The sequence below is a fragment of the Nanorana parkeri genome, unplaced genomic scaffold, assembly GCF_000935625.1.
Source record: "Nanorana parkeri isolate BGI_ZX_2015 unplaced genomic scaffold, ASM93562v1 scaffold117, whole genome shotgun sequence".
Classification (NCBI taxonomy): Eukaryota; Metazoa; Chordata; class Amphibia; order Anura; family Dicroglossidae; genus Nanorana; species Nanorana parkeri.
In genome coordinates this window covers 607,867-633,350 of record NW_017306385.1, presented here as the reverse complement: position 1 = coordinate 633,350, position 25,484 = coordinate 607,867, and the positions used below count along the sequence as shown (strand labels likewise).

The 25,484-nt window shown below is 46.4% G+C and overlaps 1 protein-coding gene across 1 annotated transcript in view; it reads right to left on the bottom strand.

The window, feature by feature from the left end:
- SNTB1 (syntrophin beta 1) overlaps window positions 1-25,484 on the bottom strand; it is a 74,941-nt gene that overhangs the window by 44,349 nt on the left and 5,108 nt on the right. Inside the window, exon 3 of the mRNA XM_018553335.1 lies at window positions 2,926-3,133. Within this exon, the coding sequence (XP_018408837.1) occupies window positions 2,926-3,133 (208 nt within the window). The remainder of the gene's footprint in view (window positions 1-2,925; window positions 3,134-25,484) is intronic.

Here is a 25,484-nt window from a genome sequence, read left to right as displayed (position 1 = left end):
CCCCGACCGCAGTGCGATCGCCCGCACCGGAACATGTGGCACATCAATGCCTGCGCTCTGGTGCGGTCAGAAAAAATAGTGCATGCAGCATTTTTTCTGACTGCACCGGGCTGGAATGCAGGCAGTCATGTGCCGTGCGTTCTGATGTGGGCGATCGCACTGCAGCCAGGGGCGTGGCTGTGGTGCCATTGACTTCAATGCATAGCCACACCCCCTCCCGCCCCAAAACAAAGTGACCTGGCCACAATGCGATCCAGTGTGTTCCGGCACCAATCGGGCTAGAACGCACTTGGGCTGGTGTGAACTAGCCCTAAACCTGAGCTCCTCTGAACCTGGAAGGGACATGTGGCCACCCGCCCAATCTGCTGTGGGCTGGGGCATTCCCTACCCCGCACCTGCAAATTAACAAAGGGGCGGGATGCAGGTGCTGACATCATTGACCTTATATGGCCACATGGCCTTATAAGGTCAATGTGCTTGACCGACTATAGCCATATAAGGTCAATGACATCACTGCATCCTATACCTTTACTTCTTTGCAGCAGTGGGCAGGGAATTCCCTGGCCCCAGTTGATTGGGTGGCAGCAGAAGAAGCTTACTTCCATGTTCAGAGGAGCTCCTTCCGTGTTCAGAGGACCTCAGTTTTGGACCAGGTTCAGTCCGAACCTGAGCTAATCCCTACATGTGAGTTTTTTTGTGCCTAGAGTTGGGCTTTACAGCTGCAGTGTTTGCTGGTGTCATCAGTAGCTCATCGATTGCCATCACTGGTTTGCCTTGAATCATTCTTTAAAAAGAAAGCTTTTTTTTTTGGGCATCAAAGTGCACATGGGATGGGGTTAGACTTGGGACGCTCAATACATCAATGTAAAGCCTACAATTAGTCATTCTGCATTTACCACCCTCCAGAAACACTGAAAAGCAAAAACGCCTTGCTGTATCTTCAGGTCTGGTCCCCCACGCCAAAACTACAAACCCCAAGAGGCATAGCAAGACTGTGAAAGCAACTGGCATGGCTCCCAGAGGCAGATGCATGGTGGAATTTGTAGTTCTGCCTACCCCATGTCTACTGACTTCCCAACTTGGTTCTACTAAGCGTGCCTGCAGGACAGGATGTATGACACTAGTATGGACATGAGCCTACAGGATTTTTCCTATCTAAACTGCTACAGAATTACGGCTAGGCTACAGCATATGTCGGCGATATACGCAGCACTGAGTGCAGGGCACAAGGAAGCTGCTGTGCTAATTAACTCCTGTGGCTAAAGAGCTGGGATCACATGTCCAGTGATTAAATGAGGTCTGCGACTGTAAATATAGCAGCTCTTACATCTCTATGATTTAAAAACCCCCTTTTCAGATGAGCTCAGCTTAACAGTGAAATCCCACATTCAAAGGAGCCGGCTAATTACACTTCCCGGGAGACCGCGGCCCATTTCATGTGCTCGCCACTTGCTGTGAAGTCGCCTCTTTCATCAGAGACGTTACACAGAAATGACAAATTCCGGTAGGTGGCAGAGAAAGGCCTCTGCTTTAGTAAAGTGTCATGGTTTAAAGAGGACCTGTCACTGAAGAATAACCATACTGGCTTATTGAAAGCTTAACCTTTTCATGCAGCTGTGCATTCCTTTGACCCCTTAAGGACCCTTTAGCTGCCAAGGCCTTTTTTTCTTTTTTTTTCCCCACACGTTATAATCCACATTTTAGGCCTGAAAGTTACTTCAAACCCCCCAGAAATTATGGGGGTTATTCACTAAAGAGCCGAAGGATCCAGCCGTAGCTTTGGCTGATCCTTCGCCTCTCTTCGGCCGCCTCTGCAATTCACAATAGCCCATACAGCAGCCAAAGGCAGCCGAGCGGCTCCGAACGCATATGCTTCGGCTGGGATGAGCCATAGTGATACCCGAAGCATGTCGACCAATCTCCACGCAAATGACACCGGAGCCAGCCATAATCTCACAGCTGGCTCTTCTCAGTTGTAATGACAGATCAGCGTTCCCAAATGACCTGGAAATGCTGATCTGTCATTAAACAATAGCAACTGGGCGGAGCTGGCCATGATGTCATGACCGGCTCCGCCCAGTTGTTATTCATTGGCCGTGACCTGCTAGAAGATTCTGGCAGGTGACGACCAATAGGAAACAGTTGGGCGGAGCAAGCTGTCACTATTATTTATTTTTCTTTTCTTTAAAATATATTTATTTATTTTTTAATTTTCCTATTTTTTTGACATTTTAAAAATGATTTTGCAACTCTTTTTTTTCGTCTCATTCTTCTCACTTATTTTCTATTCTGCTCAGTACCTCGGAGGTACCGAGCAGAATAGCCGAGTCGAATGCTGCGGCATTCGGCTATTCACGGCGGCATTCGGCTATTCACTCACTGCCGTTCGTCCCCCATGAGAATAGGGGCGAACGGCAGCGAGTGAGCTGCCCGAGCTTCGGCTCAGCCGATGCAGATGTTGGATCGACTGAGTCTAACTCCTTCTGCACTTCGGCTCAGCTGAACAGAGCATGTTCGTCTGACCGAAGGCAGCCGATGTACGGCTCATTTTAGCCGATGTAAGGGTGAAATCAGCCATACAAGCCAGAAATGAATAGCCAAACGCCGTTTGGCTCACTTCACTTCAGCTGGGTTATTCACTCGGCTGCCTTTAATTGGTCTTTCGCTATTAGGGCATTATCAGGGGCTAGGCAAGTGTTATTTGGTACTTCTGTTCATGGTATGGTGGTGGGTTATATTTACAGTAGAGCACAGTGCCTTTGTCCCTACACCATGTCAAAGGCTCGAGACACACAGACGATAGAATGCACAGACAGAGCAAGAACATGATGATATAAAAGCTTAATAAGAAGTGACTTCACATGGGACATTTTGCTGTCATTTAGCTGAGCAGATACAGTTAATATGAAGATACAAGAGACTGACCTTTTCTGCTAGCCAGCCCATGTGCCGAATTTCGTGACTTCCAGAGATTTCGTTTTTTCCCAGCTGAGTTTGGACCTCGGCTATCACCTTGGGTACAAGTTCCGTCACCGCTCCATGAATGGCGCTGAACCAGGCCTGGGTCGCCGCAGGATCCATCCCTCGCAGCACCACTGTGTGCTTGCCATCAGGTGAATGCAGTTCTAGATGTCTGCAGGACAGAAAAATGTACATTACAGCCGGGCAAAAACATGACAGTGCTTTCTTAGCGTACACTGCACGCTCAGCAATGCAATCACCGGAAGCCCTCCCCTCGGTGGGGAGGGCTTGCGATGATCGCAAGTACGATCTGCCTGTCCAAGATCGGCAGATCGTACGAAATTTTAATGACCCTACAACCATCGCACAACGAAAGTCCTGCGATGGTTGTAAGGTGCATGGCCACCTTTAGTGTGATATCCTTAGTGTTTCTGTGCAATCAATACACTCACCAGAAGTAAATTGCTGACATAACCTCTTAAGCGGCCCATACACCTTACGAATATCGGCCGATTTTCGTATGCAATCGCGTTTTCGTCCGATATTCGTAAGGTTGATGGGCAGTGTACAACCGCAAATACTGTACAATCGATCGACTTTTGTCTAACCAGCTGGTTAGAAAACTTTGGTCGATTTCACAAGTTTGGTGGCGTTTCCGTACGTCAAAATTCGTATGATCTACACTGCACATGTGCAGACGAAAATACATGCGGTCGATTACCGCAATTTGTCCAGGGGCTTTCTTCTAATTACAGCTGATCCAACATTGCGATAATCGGGGCAGGATGGGGCCACCGTACGACGGTTCGATCATCGGATGAAAAGTGTCCTCCGATGATCACAAGGTGTATGGGCAGCCTATAGGTGCCCATACACCTGCCGATTATCGTACGATAATCACGTGTGATCCCGCGATCGTACGATAATCGGCAGGTGTATGGGCAGCGTGCGACTACATCTACTGTATGGTCGCATGACTTTCGTCTTCCTAGCACGCTGGAAAACCCCGCCGAAAATCGTAGCGTGGTCGGAAGACGAAAGCCCCACTGCCCGCTCAGCACTGCAATCATCGGAAAGCCCTCCCCTCAGCGGGCAGGGCTTGCGATAATTGCAAGTACGATCTGCCTGTCCAAGATGGGCAGGTCATACAAAATTTTATTGACCTTACAACCATCGCACAATGAAAGTAGTGTGATGGTTGTAAGGTGTATGGGCAGCTTTAGTGTGATATCCTTAGTGTTTCTGTGCAATCAATACACTCACCAGACGTATATTGCTGACATAACCTCTTAAGGTGCCCATACACTGCTCGATTCTCGTACGAGAATCGCGGGAAATCGAGCAGTGTGAACGAAGGAGACAAATGCCGAACGGGCCGGTGTGCGCACGCGCACACTGCCCGTTCAGCATTGCGGTCATCGCAAGCCCGCCCCTCAGGGGGGCGGGCTTGCGATGATCGAGAGTACGATCTGCCTGTCCAAGATGGGCAGATCGTACGTTTTTTTAATCACTTTACAACCATTGCAAGACTAAGGTCTTGCGATGGTTGTACAGTGTATGGCCACCTTTAAAGAGACTAAATAGACTAATAGAGACTAATTTGTGCACATGTGATCTGTATCACAACACATTGCACATGCAGCTAGATGAGCCTGGCAATCATTGCCACTTCCAACCGGAACAGCACACATCCCTGTGCAAGTGTCATTGTTCTCAGATAGTTATCTTACCACCTATGGTCAGACTTGAGCTGGCCATATACTGCTGGCTGAACAACAGAAAACAAGTTTAAATCTACTCTCTCGGCTATTGTATTCAAGCAGCCACAGGAGCGTGGCTTTGGAATACCCAAACAGTGCCAGATTGGCTGCAATCACTGGTTGGCTGACAATTTTCCACCTGGTTCTTTAGAGTTTTCAATCGAAGTTTGTCAGGGAGGTGACGTCAACAGGGCCAACCATAGTTACAATTTCAGCCAAATTACATGAATTGTCTGAAATTCTATCAGAGTATGTCCAGCTTTACTCTGCATTCTACCTACGCTCAATTATAACTTTTAATTGTCTCTACTGCAGGGCTGGACAAAGCCCAGGAGCCAGGCCGCCAATGCTGCTTAACCATTACAGCTGGCACCCAACTTTTGAGGTTTTCTCTAGTTGTTGTCAATGGAGCTGGCTCCTAGAAAAAACCCTTTTGGCTCCGGAATTGGACAGATTGGCTCCTGAATTCCATATTGATTGGTCCACCCCTGCTCTGCTGCAATTATTAATGTTCACTCTTCAAGTGAAATTCTAGTTAGATTCTAATCAACTCAATGTTTAGCTGAGCTGGGTATGTGGTCTGTAATAAAGCATAACTCATGTTTCGGGGCTGAGTTACTCACAAATGCCTCCGTTCAGTCTACAGAGCTTCAATAGTTATATTTCATATGTCAACTGAATAGCTGAGCCAGTGACAAAGCCTGAGACATATGTGGTGTCTGCTAGGTAAATCTGAGTGATATCTAGTTTTAGAAGGGAGAGATTTAAAGTAAAATGTTAATTGATGATTTATGGAAAAGAAAATAGCATTACTACCAAACCTGGGCACTAACGAGTGAAATGAAATTGAGGTTTCCTATGAAACTTGAGTCATATTTGGTGCTAGTTGCAAAACAGTCATGCAAGAGTCCTAACATGGGAAAGTGGGCTATGCCTCACATGTCAACTGGAGAGTTTATATACAGTGTGCACCTTCAAGATACTAACAATCATTAACACTCACCAGGCAATTCTGATGTCATTAAACATCAGAATTGCCTGGTGCTCTTCCTGGCTTTAGTTTCATCATAGAAAAACACTATCACCACAGGGTCACCTATAAAAAATCACCAGCCCTGTAAAAGGACAGAAGGTTCTGTAATTGCCAACCAACTGCAAATGCTAGTTGCCTGGCTCTTTGGCTTTAATATGTTCGGAGTCACTGACCCAGACCAAGAATACAGATTGGAGAGTTAAAGTCTAACTCCGGGCTCCACACTTTCTTCTCCCCTCCCCGGAGGGTCCGCCAGCATCTATATTATGCATCTACAGAATATTAACCATACCTTTTAAAGTCCCCAGTCCACATGATGTCCCAGGGTCCTTTTCATCACCTATTCTCTGAGCGGTGTAGTCCTTACTGATGCAGAGAGCAGTGGTTATGTATGATGCCAGCACCACTCTCTGCACCAGTAGGCTGTGAGTGAAAGGTGCCATAAGGATACCCTGCATTCACACTTGAGTCCTCAGTCTTGCGGGTTGAGTGACGCTGAGCATCTTTTAACCCAGAAGACTGAGGACATCTTGTGGCGAAGACAAGGTACAGAAGAAAGGGGGAGTATCAACTTTGGACTGAAAGCAAGTACTGTAGTCTTAGCCAAGCTGGGGACATTTTTGAGAAATACAAATGTAGCCCGGAGATAGGCGCTTGAATCAGAACACCCGATCCGCATATAAGTTCAGAGTACTAAAGCCAAATCAGTAGAACATTCAGACGACTCTTTAGAAGTACAACTTAACTTAAATAATCAAGAAAATTATGTACCTTTAGGAAGATATGGCTGCCTTTTGTTTGCGCATTGCAATATATGTCCCAAAGCTGGGAAACACAAATAATGTTAAGGACCACACATATCAGAGGTGCCTTGACGTGGCAGTGTGGCTTCCATTTGTATTTGCAAATATATGCAACTAATACCCCTGTTTTTAACCTGAGAAGTTCAACAGATTTGTTTTTTTCTTTTGGCTGGCTAGTTTGAAATTGATCTGTAGACCCCCTTTTGGTACTATTTTGTATAGTGCCCTGCCCATGTGCAACTTTTACTCTTTGCTAGTTCCAAACCGATGGCCATATTTGCTTTATTGAGTGTTGAAGCCTAAAGCTGGCCATCAGCTATAGATTATCTGCAGATTTTCTATGGTCAGATGGAAAAAGTGCAACAGATTCCTCCATCTACACTAAACTGTGTGGATGGAGGAATCTCCCGCTGGGCCAAGCTTCAGTATCTTGCTAGTCGGCCCCGCTGGCTCTCAAAATACCTGAACAATGCCCGCATCCAATCAGATTGTTCAGGTATTTTGACAGCCAGCAGGGCTGACCAGCAAGATACTGAAGCTTGAACCAGCGGGAAATTCGTCCATCCCCACAGTTTAGCGTAGATGGAGGAATCTGTTGCACTTTTTGCATCTGGCCATAGAAAATCTGCAGATAATCTATAGGTGTTTGGCAGCTTTAGCCAGGCTGGGGGACATTTGTGAGGAATTAACAAATGTCGCCCTTCATGCCAGAATTCCCAATCGGCATATCAATTCCGATCACTGAAACTAAAAGTTCAGCAGAACAATCGGACGACACACAATTTTAAAAGAACAAATCTACTAGTACAACTTTCCTTTAATTAGCAAGAAGATGAAAAGCATAACAAGTTTATTTCTTTGAATCCATTAATAGACTATTTCTCATTTATTTCCGCTCTACATCCCCCTGGCCCCTCCCTTCTGTGATCTCTGAATTTCAGCGATATCATTTTCCTGCTTTTTCATATTAAAAAGAACTCATCAAGGTAATCCCAGAGTTGTGTGCATTCCCAGACCTCATCTGCAGTATATAATTACAGTCTATGGGAGTTTTAATGTAAGGCTCTATCGCAGGCGAGGTGGGGAATAGCTGTGATCCCAGATAGCCGCTGACGAGCAGCCTGGAGAGCGAAGAACCGTAGATCATTTTTCCTCAATTGATTGCTAGAGAGCAGGAACGAGTTGGTATTTCAGGGTTTCAGACGTAGGGCCCGTGGCCTTCTCTGATTAGTAAGTCCGGTGCATCTAAGGACAGTTGCCTGGCAACGGGGAGACGCAAACCGACCGTCTCTTTCTCGCCGTGTAATGCACTTGGCCAGGTAGAAAAACTCAACTGTTTTCTAAGTCTTTCACGGAGCTGCTTCCACATAAGGGCAAGTCAAGGTTGTCCTTTTGTTTGGCACCGGTAACATGCCTGCCTAATGGGAAAGTCAGATCATCTGCCAGTTTATTGTGTCCCATCTACTTACAAGGAAACCCTAGTCCCGATGAAAACTGCCAGCAGGCGTAGGTAATGTGGACATTTCTTTGCAGACCCTCGTACATGGTTCTCTCAGAATTCTCTGCTTTCTTTATAGCAGACCTTGCAGTATCCCTTCACTATCATCAAATGATAGAACAGACTGGAGTTCTGTTTAAAACCATTGTCAGTGCATTTGATTCAATTGCCCATTTCCACCTCAATCAAACAATAGAACACTTACATTCTAATTTGCTTTCTGTTCCCGTTTTTAATAATAAAATAACAAAATTACAGTTTTTTTTACCAGTTTCGTTTTCATTCTGGGGATAAGGCCCAACTCTCCTAAGTTTTTAGGAGTGACTGCGCAACCAACACACAACCAAGGTGCTCCTTCCTCCATCACACTCCCTAACACTTTGGGTGTCATACACTGCTCAGAGTTTCGGAGAATTCCTACTGAATCGGCTGAGGTTCGAGCTGTGGGTCACCCTGTCAGCATCACTTGCGTTAACAAAATTTGACTTTTCAATCTGTCAGGAGGCCAGTCTGAGGAGGAGACGGCTGCAGAAGCAGAGGGGAAAAAAAACAAAAGCTGTGGGAAAGGAAAGGAATTTTAGCCAGCCCTTCGCCTGCAATGTCAGCCACCACCCCACTTTTTTTTGCACCCAGTGCTCAAAACACCATGCTTGCAACCCCCCTTCTTTCAGCACCAACATAGCCTGCAGTCTTCCCTTCTCCATGCATGCACCATGCCTAAACCCCCTCCTTCTCTCAGCCTTCATGTATGCATACCACCTTCTCTCATCACCCAGCCAGCACAAGCATCCTGTCCCTTTGCTTATGTGAAAATGATAGCCAGGGAATTTCCTGGCCCTGGGTTCGGAGGAGCTCATCCCTATTCAACACCACACGCTTCTCTTACTACTGTATCTGCCCCCGCCCCCCCTCCCAAACACACACACGCACACATTCAATGCCTGCTGCCCCCCTTTCCTTGCTTCCTCCATAGTGCCTGTACATTGCCCACCTGTCCTCACCACCACACATGCACCCCTAATACCAACGTGACTGCAGGCCCTACACTGCAGGCCCTACTTCCTCCTTTTAACACCATGCCTACACCCCCTTCTCTAGCCACCACCCCTGTTCCCCAACTCACAACTGTACCTTCTTCTTTCTCTCACTCTATGCCTACATTAAGCAAAGGCCCCCACAACAGTGTGCCTGGTCTCCCCCCCAACCCCCCTACTCACACCAATGCAATTCATGCTTTCTCCCACTTTCACCAACATGCCTGCAACACCTTGATCCATTATCACCCCAAATTTGCACACCCCTCTGCAACACGGTATGCCCTCAACCTCTATTCTCAGTTCCACAACTGCACCCTCCACCACCACCCCATCACTGTGCCACTACTCTCTCAACTAGCCTGTACACACTTTTCTCCAAAAACACTTCATGCCCCCTCCCACTGCCACCCCAATCCTACAAGAAGTGAGCCCCCTCCCTAACACCTAGTGCTCCCCAAACCTCATCCTCCCTTCCTACTCTAAACACTGCTCCTGCAACTCTGCCTCCCCCATCAATGCTCTCAGCACCCCGACCTTGCCTGTCCTGGAACGGGCACACTTTTCCTAGTTTTGCTTACAGTTTTCTAAACGGTTATTGCAGCTCTTGTGATTATGTTTTGTTTTTTTTGCGGCTTTGAAATTTGATGCGTGATGGTGTACATACAATTAATCAGCCAGGGGTATGAAATGACTATAAACCGTAGGACAGAAGATGCTCGGAAAAATCTGGAAAAAAAAATTCCACATATTTTACCTCGGGTGAGCCGTGTTTTAAACTCTTCGACAATTAAACCATTAGACTGTCACTTCATTGTGAGTTTGGCTGCAGGGTATATTATTTAACCGGTTATATGCTCCATGGTAAAAATCTGCATTTGCAAAATAAAGCAAGCTTTACAGCGTAGGCTCAAAGTCCATAGAACGATTGCTGACTACTGCTTGCGCGGAGAAGACACAACACGAATGTGAAGGAGTAGAGAAGGAAAAACAAATATGCAAAACTTTCATGTCATCATTGCTGAAGCTCTATAAATAGTGTTGGAACTGTTTTTTAGGCAGATCTATACCCCCTGATGAAAAATAGGCCACCCTACCCTGCCCCAGATACATACTCACTTTATACTCAATGCCACAACCTTTTGGGCCCATCAACTCAGCATCCTCTGCACTGACTGACAGGTCCAAACAAGTCTACAGGAAGAAATTGGGGATTTCTGGCCAGAGATTAAACAATTTTGGCTGCTGGGAAGAGAAGACTACAAGAGGCCAGGGCACTGATTGTATCTGGAGTAGGGGGTGGTGGACTATTACAGTCTTTGTCAACCAGGGTGCCGCAGCAGCCTGGGTGCCTCCTGGCTTTGGCAGGACTGCCATAAACGTTTTTCACCGTGTCGAGCATTTCCATGGTGTAGGGGAGCTGGGTACCAGCCACATGGAAATGCAAGATGCTAATCCAGGGAGTGCTCCATTCCAGAACCTCCCATAGCATTCAGAAGACGTCCGCCTCCAGCCAGACCTGTCCTCCACCATGCTGCCTCAACCGTACTGGGGTAAAGATTATAAAGTAGGACTCTGATTTGAATTAGTGTAGAATGTCATTTTTTTCTTTTGTGTGTGTGTGGAGTCCCCCTTACAATCCATACCGGACCTATATCTAGGATAATGGACTGTACAGATTTTAGGGGGAATCACATTAGGTCAATGTCATTGACCAACTACAGCCATGTGGCCATATAAGGTCAATGATATCACTGCATCCCACCACTTTGCAGATGTAGGCGGGGAATTCCCCAGCCACAGCTGATTGGGCGGCAGCAGAAGGAAGTGGTAAATGCTCCTTAGCCATCCTCACATCTAATGCAGGTCCACCAATGGTGTCAGCAGTCCTTAGACTGCCAGAGCCGAGGGGAGAAGCAGCTGCAAGGAACAATTATTCCTTCTTGAAAGATTTCACCTCTACTTGTTCTGGTGCCAACTCAAAATTCTCTGTTTCCCCCAGTCTCTGTACTATCAACAGTGTTTATTAGGTCAAATGGAGAGGGTGAAAACTGCAAGATGGAGACTAACAGGAGGTCCAGCGGCGCCACCAGGGGCAGCCGCCACGCATGCATAATGATGTCCTTGGTGTGATGTCATCACGCATGCACAGTGATGCACCTCACTGCCAGCGGCCATCTTGGTGATGGACACCGGCAAAGAGAGGAGGGGACGTTCATATGGTGGGATAAGGTGTGTAGCCAGGTCCCCTCCTCTCTCATGCAGCTATCCACGACTAAGTGCCCGACTTTTCAGAGGGGGTGACACCAAAATAACTGTCAGTTGTTTTAGTGTTACCCCCTCTGATGGTGTCACCCGGTACGGGCCACACACCCCTTGTGATGCCGCTGGTTAGAACCCATTCACTTGCAATGTGCCTCTGAACTTGCTACAAAATTTCACCCGTCAATTCTCTAACACAACCCTCTCCCTCTCTGCATGTCAGAGTCCTCTCCTCCTTTGGAAGTGTCTAATTAATGTCTGTGCTAGCCTAGCTCCTCCACCCCTCCCCTTACTTCCATACATAACCTTTTATGTAGCAGCCATAGAAGAAGGGGAATACTATAGCACAGGAGTAGGGAAACTCCAACCCTCCAGCTGTAATGTAACTACAGATCCCATGAGGCATTGCTAGACTCTGGCAGCCACAAGCATGACTCCCAGAGGCAGAAGCATGATGGGATTTGTCGTTTCACCACAGCTGGAGGTCCTGAGTTTCCTTGCTACTGCTACAGGGTGTCACTTGAGTCTGCTGGGGCTCCTGACATCACATCCAAGATGGCGGCACCCAGCAGCAGTCTCAGGGGTTTTGGATGTCCACACAAGTGAGGCTTTTACAGGCAAATAACATGAATAGGGATATTGACCCAGCGGAATCAGGTATGTTGCCGGTCGTCCCCCACCCGTCCCGCTGTTGGACAATCGGTCCATGACTGAGTACCCGACATATAAGAGGGAGTGACACCAAAATGACTGATGTCACCCCCCCCTGATGGTGTCACGCGGTGCAGGCCGCACCCCCCTTGTGACGCCACTGAGGAGGTCTAACCCAGGGCCGTAGCTACCATGAGGCGAGTGAGGCACTCGTCTCAGGCGCAGCTGAGAGGGGCCGCAGCCAGAGCGACAGGGGGGCCAGGTGGCCAAAACAGCCATGACTCGGCAGTGAGAAGAGGGGCGGCAAAGGCTCCAGCTTCTCCTCGGATCCCCACTGCCCTCCCCCGCCTGTATGGGCAGAGGCAGCGGGGATCCAATGAGAAATGGAGTACTGCAGTGGAGGAGGGAGCTGTCAACCAGGATGGCCGAGCAGCTCTCTCTCTCCTCACCGCTCGCCCATCCTGAAGCGACAGCGCCACCAGCACATCCAACAGGCGTCGGGTGACATCACACGTCTGTTGGGAGGGCACAATTTTCTGTTCTTGCCTCGGGCACAAAAGGCACTAGCTACGGTCTAACCCCTCCACAAACGTTCCAAAAATTACAACATGACATACACCGGTGTGAATGATTCAATCAGCCCAACGCAGCAAAAGCAAACTTCCTAGCTTTAGTAAGGAGAGAAAGGAGGGGAGGGGTCGTGTCACATGGCCTAGGGCCCCAGTGACAGTATGTTATGTCTTGTATACCCACCACACCACTTAGATGTAATTATTTTCAGTGTTGGGGAGATTAGCATAACACAGAGACATGATAGATTCCCATTAAGCCTTTACAGTTCATACATCACTTAGACTCTCAGCTAAACATTACTAAAGATGGAAACGTGTCGGCGACGAGGGACTCCTGGACATTCCCAGCCTTGCCGGTTTGTATAACCAGACATTAAAGCGCACATGGAAGAGCCATTAATGACACATTCACTGAATTCGGCTAAGCACTATTTGTATTTTGAAGCTCTGGGCAGATATAATACTCATAAATGAATGCAGCTCTGTCATCATTAATACATCATTAAATATATTTCTTAAATGCAAGCAGCGTAAGTGCAGTCCCTGTACAGCAAGGGTCAATTGTGAGAGGAAGAAGCAGTGCAAGGAGCAGATCAGTTCGAATGCTGACTAGAAGCATGCTGATAGGAGAAGAGAGCAGAGTGACAGAGAGAGAATCTCATCACTGTCCTGCTTCTCTTTCACTGTCCAGTCAGATAGACTCAATCTGGCTATCAGACTGAGGACATCTTGTGGCAGAAAACGAGTACTACGGGGGAGATCTTTGGATTGAAGTGGATATTGCAACAAAACCTGATATTTTTTTTATTGCATCTCTTACTCAGCTATTAATATTGATCTTGTATGTTTGGATACTACAGAAAAGCAGCATAGGAACACTTCATACAGCAGCACTTGTCAGCATGTTAAAGCCAGCTGTCTGTTGAGTCGATTGTCGTCATGTAGTTTAATATAAAGAACTCCGGGAAAACAAAAAACGTACCCTTGCTGTGGGGCTAACCTGATGTATTATTCAGCTGAACCTCGGTCCCACCAGGCTGCTAGACCAGTCCCAGCAGCCTTTTATCAGCCTGGGCTGCGGTGGTCTAAGGGCCCCTAACGTCATCACGTCTAATGCAGGTCCATTCACTTGCATTAGATGTGAGGATTTCGAGGGACATCCTGCAGGTAGAACAGAGGGAGGTGATAGCTGCCCGCAGTGGCACTGAGAATTAGGTGAGTATATCTGCTTTAGTTTTGCCCCCCATGCAAAATGAGCACTCAAGCCTCATAGTGCGGGGGTAGTCCCACTGTAAGGGTAAGTTTTTGTCTACCCAGAGTTCTTCTTTAAAGTGACCCTGTCAGGTTCTTAAAAAAAATCAAGAGGTTCCTGCAATAGGAGGGGCATTATACTCCCCCTTTCCTGTGTATCTGCCCCCTCCTGTAATAAAGACCGGTCACTGCTGCTCTCTCTCCTTGTGCAGAGTGACTGGTCTTGTCTCCGCCCCTTCCTGTAGTTCTCTACAGGCAGCATGTAGTGGGTGGGGCCTGCTGGACCCCTTCCACAGCTCTCTGCATAGTCTACTGTATGTACAACACAGTGATGATGTCACTGCTACGTTTACAAGGTAATCTGGGCTTACAAAGGGATTTGGTGCTCACAACGTATAATTTATATTCTTTGTAGCTATTAAGGAATATATTTGAAAAAAGGTTTTGTGAAGAATGGGAAACCTGATTTTTTTTTCTTTGCTGTTTTTGTCTCCCTTGAGAATAACCCTCAACTTCCTGGCAAGAGAGGAAGTACTGGGACACCTTTGCATTAGGGACACAGTATAATGGGGAATGGTTAAAAATCGGTGTCAGACTTTTTTTTTTTTGCTGTCTGTGTTTCCTCACTTCCTGTTTATTTGATGGCTGTTGGATAGAACAGGAAGTGACAGCAAATCTTCCCAATGGGGACACGGACAGCTTTTTAAAAAAAATAGCACTGTGGGGATGTTTGGTATCGCTGTGTCCCCACTTGGGAGATTTCCCTCACTTCCTGTAGCTACCTCTGTCAGGGGCCCGCACATGTCACAAATATTATTTGCATATCATGTACATGATATGCAAATAATATTCTCAGTAAAAAATCAAGGGCAGACTACCCCCCACCCCCCCTCTTCCTGCAAATCCCTATAGCGTTTTCAAAGTAGTGGATAGTCTTAGTGTCCTATAAGGACTGGAAGAGGAGGTGTGCCAGTTCTCAACCTTTGCCAAGAAATTACAGAGTTGCATACCTGGAAACTATGAGCTTTGGGGCTGCCACAGCATAGAAGACGCTGTACAGAGCTATGTTTGGGAATAGATTTGGGAATCTGAAGGTGCCTACTACAACTGAGGTCAGATTAGCTACTTACATCTGGTGATAGATGTCCATTGGAGTCATTGGAGCTGAACTCCAGGCAAATAGCTAAATACACAGATGAAGTACATAGAGAATGTGAGGATTTGCATTTCTTTCATACCAGGCCTGTGATTAACACAGCTCTGCCATGCAGCACAATGCTGTATGGTAGGACTGGAGGCCTGAAGTTCCTCTTCTGCAGTGGATTCTTCCTTAGTAGCTAATTAATAAACTGTTCACACAGATTTGCAGCGCTGCTACTGTGTTTCCCCGAAAATAAGACGCTGACTTTTTTGGGCTAAAAAACCCCACTCTTGGTCCTTTTTTCGGGGTAGGTCTTATTTTTTTTTTTTAACGTACAACAATCTACACTTATTCATGTACAAAAATATGGTGATCAGGACAATCAGGGGTGCCGTACCTTTCCGACAGCAATTTGGTAACCAATCACTGGCCAGAATGAGCGAAGCGCGCTTTTACTATCGATTCCTCACAGGCGGAGTGCATCTGGTATCAATCCGCCTGTGACAGGAGCCGGCGCTATAGAGCAGCAGTCACCAACCGGTTGTATGTATATATAGATATATTCTCATATTTTTTGTTTCCTCATATATAAATATATTCTCATATGTGTGTGTGTGTGTATTATATATATATACACACATATATGAGAATATATTTATATATGAGGAAACAAAAATATGAGAATATATATATTTTTTTAAATTAATATTAGTGGTCCGCAGGATTTAAAACTATGAATTTAGTGGTCCATGAGGTCCGACAGGTTGGTGACCGCTGCTATAGAGGAAGCTGCTTATGCGGCTCTGCTCCCTCCGCTGCCGCCTCGCTTCCTCTAGCGCTGGCTTCATTGGCACCGCTGATTCTCTCCCGCCTCTCCCGCGGCTCTTCAAGTTCCACCTTATGCCACCACCGGCCCTGGGAATGGTCACAACTAGGTCTTATTTTCGGGGTGGGTCTTATTTTCGGGGGAAACATGGTAGATAGAGCAGAAGAACATAGGAAATTCCTATGCTCCTTGGCTCCATCAAGTGGGCAGGTGACTCCACTCTATTCCTTACCCCTAATAAAGAAAGTGGTGTCACCCTCCTGGCTGTGTTGTCTGGCAGAGCTATACAAATTGGAAAAGTGGCTGGACAGAATGACAAGACCTTTGGCAGATAAGACTGTTCACATATGTGTGTGGTAACTGTGTATTTAGCTGTTTGACTGGAGTCCAGCTTTAAATGAGTCCCTAATGGTAACTTAATCCAGGAAAATGAAATAACAGGACAAAAATGATCTGGTCCAGAAAATGGTGTGAACCTGCCCGCAGTTCCAGTGCATTCCAGACCAGACAAAATGAGACATGCAGTATTTTTCTGGTCTGGTCTGGAACAGACTGTGCTGGTGTGAACAGAGGCCAGGAATAGCATAGGGATACATTAGGATGTATTTTGGGTCCAGAAACAATCTGGTCTGGTCGTGAGCTGGATGTGGTGTGAATTGGCCCTTAATGGAGATCCCAAAGATAAGATACAAAGAATCGAATGCAGGTCTCTGTGTGCGTTTATTGTTTGTTAGAAAGTGGAATCTAAATAGATCTTTTCCCACAAACTGTCGTCTTAAAAAAACATTACGTTATTGCATTTTTTCCAGCACTGGCTCCCCGAGCAGATGTTTTCCATTCCCTCTAGGAAATTGTTACTAAATTTAATGTCCAAGCAACGCCGCACTAGTGCTGCGGGGAACACACCCTGCAATGAGAGGTATTGTCAAAAAATGTTCAGCTTAAAAAGCAACTGTGTGGCTTGAAACAAAATGTAACAAGCAGCCTGCAAAAGAAGACTCTAAATACCTCTTTGTTGGGTGGCAATTCCTCATCTCATTCTCTTTGAGAGCTATGGCCTCCAGGAGGATCATCAGGATCCAACACGCCCAGGTTTGTAGGGTGCGTGGCCTCCCTGCTGCATGCTGTAGGTCCTCCTGCCGGCCTGTCTATCACTACTGTGTCCTTCAGTGACAAAGCAGATGGAACCCACAGGGCACAGTGCAAGGCACTGGCATGCGACATACCCCGACATGCTGATGATTCTCCTGAAGGCTGTAGCTCCTGAAGAGAGCAAAGTGAGGAGGACCTGCCACCCACTGTACAGGTTAGTATTAGGAGTGGGTTTTTTTTGCAGGGTGCTTGTTTTAGAATTAGTTTTTCCAAGCGAGAGTCACTTAAAAAAAAAAGAAAAATGGAAGCTACATGGTTGACCTTTGCTTCTGAAAATGCTGGTTCCCAAATCTGGATAATCCGTATGAGTGTGAGAACAACTGGGAGTTCCTTTCAACTGGGCCAATGACTGGACTATTGTGGCCATTATTATGTATCCCTGCCAGTGCCCATTTGCCACCAATGTTGTAGCCCATGTAGTGCAGTAAGCTACATAGTTTACCTTTTCTTCTGAAAATATTAGTTTCCAGACCTGGGTACTCTTTGTGCCTGGCTCAGAGACTTTGGCTAATCATTAAAACTACAGAGTCTACGGACCACCGGGAGTTCCTTTCAACCAGCCGCCAACTGGGTGACTGGACCATTAAGGCCATTATTATGTATTGCTGACATTGTCCTTTTGTTGCCAGTGTTGTAGCTGACGTAGTACAGTAAGCTACATGGTTGACCTTTGCTTCTGAAAATGTTAGTTACCAGACCTGGGAACTCTCTGGACCTGGCCCACAGACTTTGGCTAATCAGTATGATTACAGAGCCTACAGACCCCCATGAGTTCTTTTCAACTGGGCAGCTAATTGGCTGACTGGAGTAGTGACATCATTATTATGTATAGCTTCTATGGCCCATTTGTTGCCCATGTTGTAACCCATGAAGTAAATTGACTTCTTCATTTCTGTGCACACATTGTCATTGTGTCAAAGTATCACCCTAACCGTCCCCTCCGCTCTTCCAAAGACCTCCTGCTTTCCAGCTCCCTCATCAACTCCTCCCATGCTCACCTCCAGGACTTCTCTAGGGTCTCTCTCGTCCTCTGGAACTGTTCATCCCAACCTGTCCATCTGTCTCCCACTCTGACTGCCTTTAGGCGATCCCTTAAGACTCATCTCTTCAGGAAAGCCTGTCCCGCCTCAACCTAACCACTCAACCATCACATTCTCAAACAATTCATCCCCACACAGCTACCTCCGCATGTATCACTTCCCCCTCCCTTTTAGATTGTAAGCCCTCAGGGGCAGGCCCTCCTTACCATCTTGTCTTGAGTTGTATTGTAATTGTAATGTCTTCTTTATATTAAAGTAAAGTGCAGCACAAACTGTTGGCACTATATAAATCCTGTATTATATTAATAATAATGATGCTCCATTTGTTGCCCACATGTCACAATTGCCCATCCGTTGCCTATGTATTGCAACGATTACTATTTGTTGCCCATGTTGTACAGTAAGCTACATAGTTGCATAGTTACCTATGTACATAGTCAGGTTGCAAAAAAGACACACATGGCCTCATGTGTGTCACATGGCCTCATGTGCACCACTATGCTGGTGGCTGGCTCGCCTCCAGCATGGAAATGCATGACACTGTACGAAAATTTGAAGGCACCTCTGACAAAGCCAGAAGGCACACCTGGTTGAGAAAGGCTGCACTAGACCCACTCTGTGCTGCCACCGCTTACACATTTCGGGGAATCTACCCCTTCATCAGAGTCTCTCATCCAGTAAGCTGATCACAGCATATACTTTGGTTGAGAACAGTAGCACATATCACTGACACCATCGGAATATACTGATAAGCTCTTTATTCCCATGGATTTGTAAGTGCAATCATTTATCATTTAGACAGATTTATTAAAGCTACTTGCTGCGGGGCGTGCTCTGTTCTTTTGTTGTTATAGTGCATACTACATGATCAGCAGAGCTTGTTTTTCCCAAGAAAGAAAATGACAACCAGATGATGAAACGCAGAAAAAAGCACTAGAGGAAGGCACAAAACTGCGTACGTTTTCACATCGCAAAGTGTGAAATGAGCCTTACCGTATGTGGTGGGTGCATGTAAATGTAATCGCTGGTTACATTTGTGATGTGCGATAATGTGTTGTGGATGGCTTCATCAAAAACAATATGTTAAAATAGAGTGATGTTGGTTAAAAGCACTTGAAGCCGCACGTGTGGTGATTTTTTACACACTAGCTGCCTTTCCTATTGGGACAAAAGCTCACATTACATTACAGAGCAGGTCTGGTTTTTACTTTAATGTTCCTCTTTACGTCCAGGCGTTAGAAAGCAGGAAACCACATAGCAGTAAACAGGTCCTTACTCAGCAAACACCTATCATAGCAGAGTTTCCATATAACTTGAAGCTGAACTCCAGGCAGATGTAAAAGACAGAAATTAAAGCTGTTTTTTAATATTTAAAGGAGTATACATTCCTGAAATGGACCTGTTATTAGCCTGTTAATAGTTCATGTACAGCAGAGCTCAAGTTGTGCTAATCGGGTGTGCTGCAGTGCAAGAAGCATGCAGATAGGAGGAGAGAGATGAGTAAATCAGTCTGCCATGCTTCTCCTTTCTCTGCCCAGTCCCAGGGTAGAGGAGGGAGAAGGACTCTAAGTGTTACTGAACTGCAGAAGAGAAAAAGCCTTCTAGATAAGAGTAGAAACGGGTTAGAACCAGGGGCGTCACCAGGCCAGGAGTCACCCGGTGCGGCACCAGTGGGTATGTCATTACATATGCGCGTGGCGTCATTACGCACACGTGTAATGACGTCAAGTGCACTTCACCGCTGGCAGCCATCTTGGTGATGGACATCGGCAAAGAGAGGAGGGGACGTTCATCTATTGTGATAAGGTATGTAGCCAGGTCTCCTCCCCTCTCTTGCAGCTATCCTTGACCGAGTGCCCGACTTTGCAGAGGGGGGTGACACCAAAATGACTGTCAGTGGTTTTGGTGTCACTCCCTCTGATAGTGTGACCTGGTGCGGGCCGCACCCCCCTTGTGATGCCACTGGTTAGAACCCATTCACTTGCAATGTGACTCTGAACTTACTAGAAAATTTCACCAGTCAATTCTCTAGCACAACCCTCTCACTCTCTGCATGTCATAGCCCTCTCCTCCTTTGGAAGTGTCTAATTAAAGGAGAACTATGAGATGAGTGATTTCCACTCACCTCATAGTTCTAAGCCGACCTGTGACAATGAGACTGTCACAGGTCGGCTCAGTAGATCGGGAGGTGAGCGAACAGATACCGGGTTCCCTCACCTCTCGATCCTGTCACGGCTCTCTGCCGTGACAGGGGGAGGGGCTGGATTCCCCTCTCCCCGCTATGATCTGCCAGCGCTGACTGGCGGAACGGACGCGGGAGGGGGCGGGTACAGCTGGCTCTGCCTCTAGATAGTCAGAGCCAGCTGTCACTCACGCAGCTGGGCGGATCCCGTCAGCTACGTCGGGATCCGCTCCAGGTGCGGCGTCTCAGTATACCGCGAGCTATAGCTCGCGGTATACTGAGCTTAGGGTAACGGGAGGACGCTAGTTTGTGTCCTCCCGTTACCCCAAGGAGAACTATGGGGAAAAACACTGACCCCATAGTTCTCCTTTAATGTCTGTGCTAGCCTAGCTCCTCCACCTCACCACTTACTTCCATACATATCCTTTTATGTAGTAGCCAGAGAAGAAGGGGAATACTGTTGCACAGGGTTAGGTAAACTCCAATCATCCAGCTGTAATGTAACTACAAATCCCATGAGGCATTGCAAGACTCTGGCAGCCACAAGCATGACTCCCAGAGGCAGAAGCATGATGGGATTTGTCGTTTCACCACAGCTGGAGGTCCTGAGTTTCCTTGCTACTGCTACAGAGTGTCACTTGAGTCTGTTGGGGCTGCTGACACCACATCCAAGATGGCGGCACCCAGCAGCAGTCTCAGGGGCTTTGGATGTCCACACAAGGGAGGCTTTTACAGGGAAATAACATGAATAAAATACATTAAATACAGATATAATCTGATGGGAATATTTTTGTTGAGATGAATGGTTTGGCGACGGTCTGTTTAAAGCAAACCTGTGCAGGTTTGTATTGCTTCCCCACCACTCCCATGGCCTTAACTTCCACACCGCCATGTTCAGTGCTGGGAAACAAGGAAAAAAACAGGTACTTCTGGGTACAGAGGAGCATGTGGCTCACTCCTTGTGCCCACACTGGGCCAATCAGCAAAGCCACAGGTGGGTCCATAGCCCAGGGTCAGCTACCTGGACTTTGCAATCAGCAGGTGCATGAAGTGGCGGGGAAGCAAAAGGAAGGTAAGTATAATGCTTCTGGGGAGGGCTGCATTAAAGTGGACCTGTTGCTTTGCCCTGCAAGGTGAAAGCACCGGCTTAATTAAAGGAACTGTGCGGTACATTGAGCAAGTAGGTGAGTCAATCTGCCTATATCCACATGAAATATAAATTTGTGTGGGCTAAGCAAAGTCACAGAAGTATCTCCTTTTATAAGTCTCAAGAAGGGCGCTCTCTTTCCCTTCGTAGTGTGTGGCACTTATAACACGGAGGTAAACATAGCTGCATTTGTAATTACCTTGACCTACTTAATCACAGCAGAGACTCCGGAGAGGGAAGCAGCATGAGTTAGATTAACATTGCTGAAATAGTCAGCTCTCTCCGTGCGGCCAAGTCATTTGTTTATTAAAATAGCGTCCGTCCCCACTGAGGCCATTCTGATTGACTTAGCATTCTTTCCCAACTGTTATTATAATCCAAGTGGCTGGAACCTACAGAGATTATTTAAAGGACAGAGGACGGTGTGCATAGGACCTCACGGCAGAAATATCACATTTGTGTTTTTATAGAGGGCGTCAACTAAAGTCAGTCAGTCTGCTAATGCCAAGGTTGAAGAAGCTTGCTTTGTGTGTGTTATTTGTACTGTATACAGACGTGGACACATTTGTTGGTACACTTACAGCTCATTGATAGAATGCTTTATTCCTCCAGAAAAGTGATAAAATTAAAAGCAAATCTTTCATGTAGACCAGCATGCTTTTTGTATGTCCCAGAGCAGCGTTCGCCAACCAGTGGTCCGCAAGAACATTTTGGTGCTCCCTGGGCCCCTCTGATGCTGTGCAGGCTGGGCCATCATTGAAGCGGCACGGAGGCTCCAGGGCTGCCTCTCACTGACTCAAGCAGCGGCTGTCACAAGGAATGCGCAGCTCTCAGTACAGTGCGGGGTCTGCAGGAGGCGGGGCATCTCGTCAGTACATGTACTGAGCAGGCTGCGGGACATAGAAAAAGTGGGGAGAAGCCAGGTAATAGTGGCTCAGTGTGGGGGAAGGGGAGGCACGGGGGTGGTTGGGGGCAGTGCTGAAGCTAGTGGGGGCATGTGCCCCAGGTGTCACCGGCAGATTCGATAGGGGGGAAAAAATGAATATTATTACTGGGGCGGGCGGCAGAATATATTTATATATGAGGAAACAAAAAATATGAGAATATATATATTTTTTAAAAATTCATATTGAATTTAGTGGTCCATGAGGTCTGAAAGGTTGGCGACTACTGTCATAGAGTAAAGCAAAAAAGAAAAAGTGTGGAATTAGATAAATGACTGCTCATCCTGCAATGATCAGTCAGACACAGTCTATAAAAAGTGGCCTGGACAGATTTGTTGGTACCCCTAGAAAAGATCATAAATGAATGGATCACAGTGATATTTTATACTGTTTTCTGTAGCTAGTATCACCCATTTCTTCAGTCTTGTAACCAGTAACTCAGCCTATTAATGGAGAAAAGTAGTCACTCTGCTGTTTGGTATCATCGGTCGCACCACACTGAATGTGGACCACAGAAAGCAAAGGTGAGAGTTGTCTGAGGAGATCAGAAAGAACATTATAGACCAGCATGTCAAATGTTAAAACTATAGGTCCATACTCAAGTAGCTTAATGTTCCTGCATCTACAGTTGCAAATATTAAGACGTTTAAGGTCCATGGGAGTATAGCCAACTTCACTACATGTGGTCGGAAGGGGAGAATTGACCCAAGATTGAACAGAAGGATAATGTGAATTTTAGACAAAACAGCCAAGTAAAACTTCCAAAGAGATACAAGCTGAACTCCAAGGTCATAGTACATCAGTGTCTGATCACACCTTCTTTTTAAGTGACAGTGGGCTCAAAGGAAGAAGACTCAGCAGGACACCACTGCTGAAAAAAAAACATACGGAATTCAGACTGGAATTTGTTAAAATGTATATTGGCAAGCCACTATGCTTCTCCGAGAATGTCCCTTGGACAGATGAGACATAATTGGAGCTTTTTGGCAAGTCACACCAGCTCTATGTTCACAAACCAAAAAAAGTAAGCTTTCAAAGAAAAGAACACTACATAATGTGAAATATGGAGGAATCTTGGTTATGTTTTAGGGCTGCTTTGCTGCATTTGCCATGCAGGACACAATGCAGGACAGATGCCTTTAATCTGTGCAGGACACAATGAAATCACAAGAATCAAAGAATTCTGGAGTGAAATCTACTGCCCATTCTCAGAAAGCTCTGTCTCAGTCAAAGGTCATGGGTCCTCCAACAGGATAATGACCTAAAACACAGCTAAAAGCACCCAAGAATGGCCAAGAAGAAAACAATGGACTAGTCTGAAGTGTCCTTCCATAAGCCCTGATCTGAATCCTATTGATCACCTATAGAAAGAGCTGAAACATGCCATCTGGAGGTGGCATCCTTCAGACCCGAGGCAGCTGAAGCAGTTTGCTCCAGAAGAGTGGCCCAAACTACCCGTTGGGAGGTGAATTTGAGAGCTACAGAAATGGCTTGTTTGCAGTGATTGCCTCTAATGTTTTGGAACTGAATATTAGGTTATGGGTGCCATCATTTTTGTCCATGCCATTTTCATTCTCCTGTGAAACTTACAAGGACTCTGATCTGAAAGCAGCACGTGATCTGAACATAGACTTGTACATAGACTTGTACATAGACATAGTACATAGACAGGCCGAATGTCGCACATAACTGTGAAAGAGAAGAGCACTTGACGCTCGGCTGAGAGGCAGCTGTGTCCCAGATGTTGGGAGCACGGAGTGCTGACCTTTCCGTCAGTCAACAGAACCAGCATTGTATGTTTGCTGAGCATTTAAGGAAGTCTAGAATGCCACAAATAGCTCCAGTGTCGGAATGCTGCACTGAATCGGGTCCTGCAGTGACTTTAACCCAACTGACACCAAAAAGAAATGTTCTCTCCAAATCTAAAAAAGTCTATATAGGAAAAAAGGGAGCAAGATAGACAATAATTGACTCACCAACCCTGAAGTACATCATTCTCTTCTTGAAGCCTAAATTAGGATGTATCAGTTCCCAGAAGCTGACACTTTTCCAGTGCACCCACCTGACTTAGAGAGACATGGAGGGGGAACACTTAGGTGGTGCACAAAACATCCCAGGGAAAATTGTTAGGAGTGGATTTTTGCCAAAATTGTCATGTGTAGCCTAATCCAAATGAGACAAAGTGCACGCATTATTTTTGCCCCTCTTCCCTGACCTAGACCATCTCCCCTCCACAGATCTATACTTACCAATATCTGAGGGCCACTGCTCGGTTGTTCATTGATATCCAGTGCTGCAAGTCTCCCTCTGCAGACTGCATCCGTCTCCTGGCTGGGAGCTGACCCATAGAAGTCTATGGCCCTGTACTGTGCAGGTGTGGCCAGCAGAGGGAGCACTGAAGCACTGCAGCGCTTAATGTAAACAACAGGGGAACCGTGCCTGTTGGATCTTAGTAAGTACGGATCTGTGAATGGGGAGGGTAGAATCTTCTAGGTCAGGGGAAGGCCCAAAAAGAATAAGTGTACATTGTTTTAAAGTGCACTTATCCTTTAAAGTGTATCTAATGCCATATTTCTGTGTTTTGGATAGAGTAAGGAAGTATTAGAACCTCTGTCTGACTTTTATTCCTGCTGGGGACAGTCACCTTCTCTATTTGTCCTAATGACCATTGTCACTGGGACTGAAAGTGAGGAAAAATCTAATATTTAATACTGGGTCAGGAATAGATGAAAATCTTCCATTGGGGCACCTGTTCTGGTGACAACTGATTGAGGGGGATTTCTCTCCCTTTACAGAGATCAATGCTCACTTCTGGTTAATGAAGGAAATGAAGCAAAATCTCTCCAATGGGACACAAAAAAGTTGTTATTGGTTGTTATTCTTATCTACTCTATCGAAAACTACAGTGTCATGGAGACACATGAAACTAATGTAAAGTGAGGTAGTCTCCCATTAGCTGGTTGCAATAATGAAGACTCACACAGACACAGCCATATCGGAAGCCACCTTGCCATGAGCCATCGGCTAATCACTGACAGTAAGGATGATCCCAGTAACAGCCGCCTGGCCATGGTGCACAGAGAGATTGGTGTACAGCGTGGGCCATACAATGCAACAAATGAAGGGCTGATCTGTGATATGATTTGAAGTGTGTGTGTGTGTGGGGGGGGGGTGCTGGTGATATAGTGCTCAGTTTTATTATAATGCATTGCTGGGACTTGTAGTCC